Consider the following 2,352-nt stretch of genomic DNA (forward strand, 5'->3'; position numbering starts at 1 on the left):
CCCCCCCCCCTTTCTGTTTCTATGAACATTATTTGAATCACATTCTTGTGGAAACAACATCCTTTTGTTGTCTGTGCCCCAGCCTTTGTGACCATTTGTCAGAAGAATGGAGGAAGGTGAACAAGGTCCCGTTTGCACAAGTACGACACTCTGAAACCTTTGCACTGCTAACCAATTGCAAGATGCCTCTTGAGGAACTAGGTGAGAAAAAGGGTATCCCACTGCGAGACCCTTTTCGACCTCTGACTAAGCTGAGTAATTCCTGTTATTCGCACTTCACTTGTTTCAGCAGATCCAATACTCTCGGACCTCCCACTTTGTAAAACATCTGAACAAAACTCACTGCAATGCTCACTGCCTCTTGTCAGTGTCTAATTTCCAAATAAGACTCGGGAGGGTCGACACTGAGAGGGAGGTAGAGGATGTTAGAAAATGACAGGAACCGCCTTGACACCTTTTAACTCTGACACAGTTATCCCCACAGAATCATGCCTCACAACCAATTTCCCAGGCTCAGATATCAACGTCGTTGGAGATAACTTGTGACCATGGCAGAGACCAACCAAATGTGTTGGGAGCGACATATCTGTATACAAAACAAGGAGGGACTAGCCCTGGAAGTCCCTAATGATGTCTTCAGTCTCTGCAGTCCACCGCTCTGAGAAACATAGATTCTTGATTTTTAGGGCTGTCACAGTTACGTGGAAAATGCAGGACTGTGGACGTCAAAACTTCTGGATCAGACATGATCTTATTAAATTGCAGAGCACGTTCGAGTGACTGAATGAACTGCTTCCGCTTCTGTTTTTTTATTTCTTCAAATCTCAAAGGGTCCTTATTGGCAACATAAATGTTCAGCGTTCTCCCAAGTGAAATTGATCTTGCATTTGTCCATTTCAATTAGGAGAGCGAGGAGTGTTAGAACCCAAAAGATTAAGAAGAGTTCGACAATGAATGGAAGAATTACTTTCACACAGTGAGTTGCTGACAGCTGATTGAAAACACACGGAACACAGTTTAATTGCTTTAGCACGACTTACGTGAGAGTATGGCGTAGACTTGACGGTGAAGAAATGAGGTGAATGGTCTGCTAAGTTTCGGATAGTGGTTCAGACTGAGTGCATGAATGTTTTGTGTCTCATGGCTAGATTTTCCTCCCTATGTTTGATTGTTCAACAAATTTAACCATTCGTGTGATGGGATATGATAACAATGTTTTCAGCTGCTCTCGAAACCTTCTCTGGCTCACAGCATAAATGCAGGTATTGGTGCAACAACTCATGAGCTGCATCATGAATCCAATCTCACGTACAAACCGGTGCAGGTATACAGACCTGTATCCTAAACTGAACATTCGGTACCAGGTGAAGTACAGCATTGACATGGACCACAGCAGGATGAAATTCCCTGAGATCAGAAATAATAGAATGCTAGATTTCCTTCGGATCTCCAATTCTGGCTTTCTCCGACCCTCAACACCTTTATGAAGGCAAAGTCTCCTGTGAGTTCTGTTGGCCACAATGATATGTTTCACCGAGAAAGCATTCAGTAGCAGTATCAGAATGAATGCTATGCCAGGAGTTAGGTGATGAAGAAATTCTACTGAAGTCCAAACCTTGGATAGCAGAACTTCCTTTGTTATTCCACAAAACCAAGGGTTATTCATTATCAAGTATTGACTCGTTAACATGAAATACCAGAAAACGTTCTTGATGCAGCTAAGCACAGTCACTGCTCCCAAAGACACAGCTGCTGTTTTCTCCCTGCAATATTTCCCTTTTAACTTCGGGCAACAAATGGCCACAAAGCGATCAAAGGTGAAAGCAACGGTGAACCAGACCGAGCAGTCAATGGCTGCATAAAGCAAGACAGCGTGGATATTACACACGGGGACATCCCTCAGAAAAATAAAATTCTTCCGATAAACAATTGGAATGTGTCGCATGACAAGATCGACGATAATGACGAGCAGATCAGCTGCTGCCATGGCCACCAGATAGCGCCGAACAGATTTTGAAAGACCAGATGCAAGCCGGGAAAAAATCACAATTGTCAAAACGTTCGCTTAAAAGGGAAATAGGCAAGGAATTAGTCTATCAGACGACAGGAAAAGCTAGAAATCTAGCTTACATATTTATTAGTAATTTAAAGAATGTTCCACGGATCAATAAATTTATTGCCACCCAAGTTAACAGGATTGTAAAGAAGTCATATTGCATGTTGGCTTTCATTAGCAAGGGGATACAGTTTAAGTGCTACGAGATTAGGCTGCAGTTCTTTGAACCCTGGGTTGCACCATATTTGGAATAGTGTATTCAGTTTTGGTCACATCATCAACGAATGATGAGGAAG

The 2,352-nt window shown here is 42.6% G+C and overlaps 1 protein-coding gene across 1 annotated transcript; it reads right to left on the bottom strand.

Moving 5' to 3' along the window:
* Positions 1 to 1,144: 1,144 nt before the first annotated feature.
* LOC148138142 (putative G protein-coupled receptor 139) lies at positions 1,145 to 1,987 on the bottom strand. The gene has a single exon (XM_087981827.1). The coding sequence runs from the start codon at positions 1,985 to 1,987 to the stop codon at positions 1,145 to 1,147; it is 843 nt and encodes a 280-aa protein (XP_087837953.1).
* Between the last annotated feature and the right edge of the window lie 365 nt (positions 1,988 to 2,352).

Source organism: Chiloscyllium plagiosum, unplaced genomic scaffold (genome assembly GCF_037043375.1).
Source record: "Chiloscyllium plagiosum isolate Xiang-an unplaced genomic scaffold, Cpla_swu_hap1 HiC_scaffold_41, whole genome shotgun sequence".
Taxonomy (NCBI): domain Eukaryota; kingdom Metazoa; phylum Chordata; class Chondrichthyes; order Orectolobiformes; family Hemiscylliidae; genus Chiloscyllium; species Chiloscyllium plagiosum.

Excerpts from the sequence above, each read along its gene's own strand:
- LOC148138142 (XM_087981827.1), bottom strand. The coding sequence starts at position 1,987 with ATGGCAGCAGCTGATCTGCTCGTCATTATCGTCGATCTTGTCATGCGA.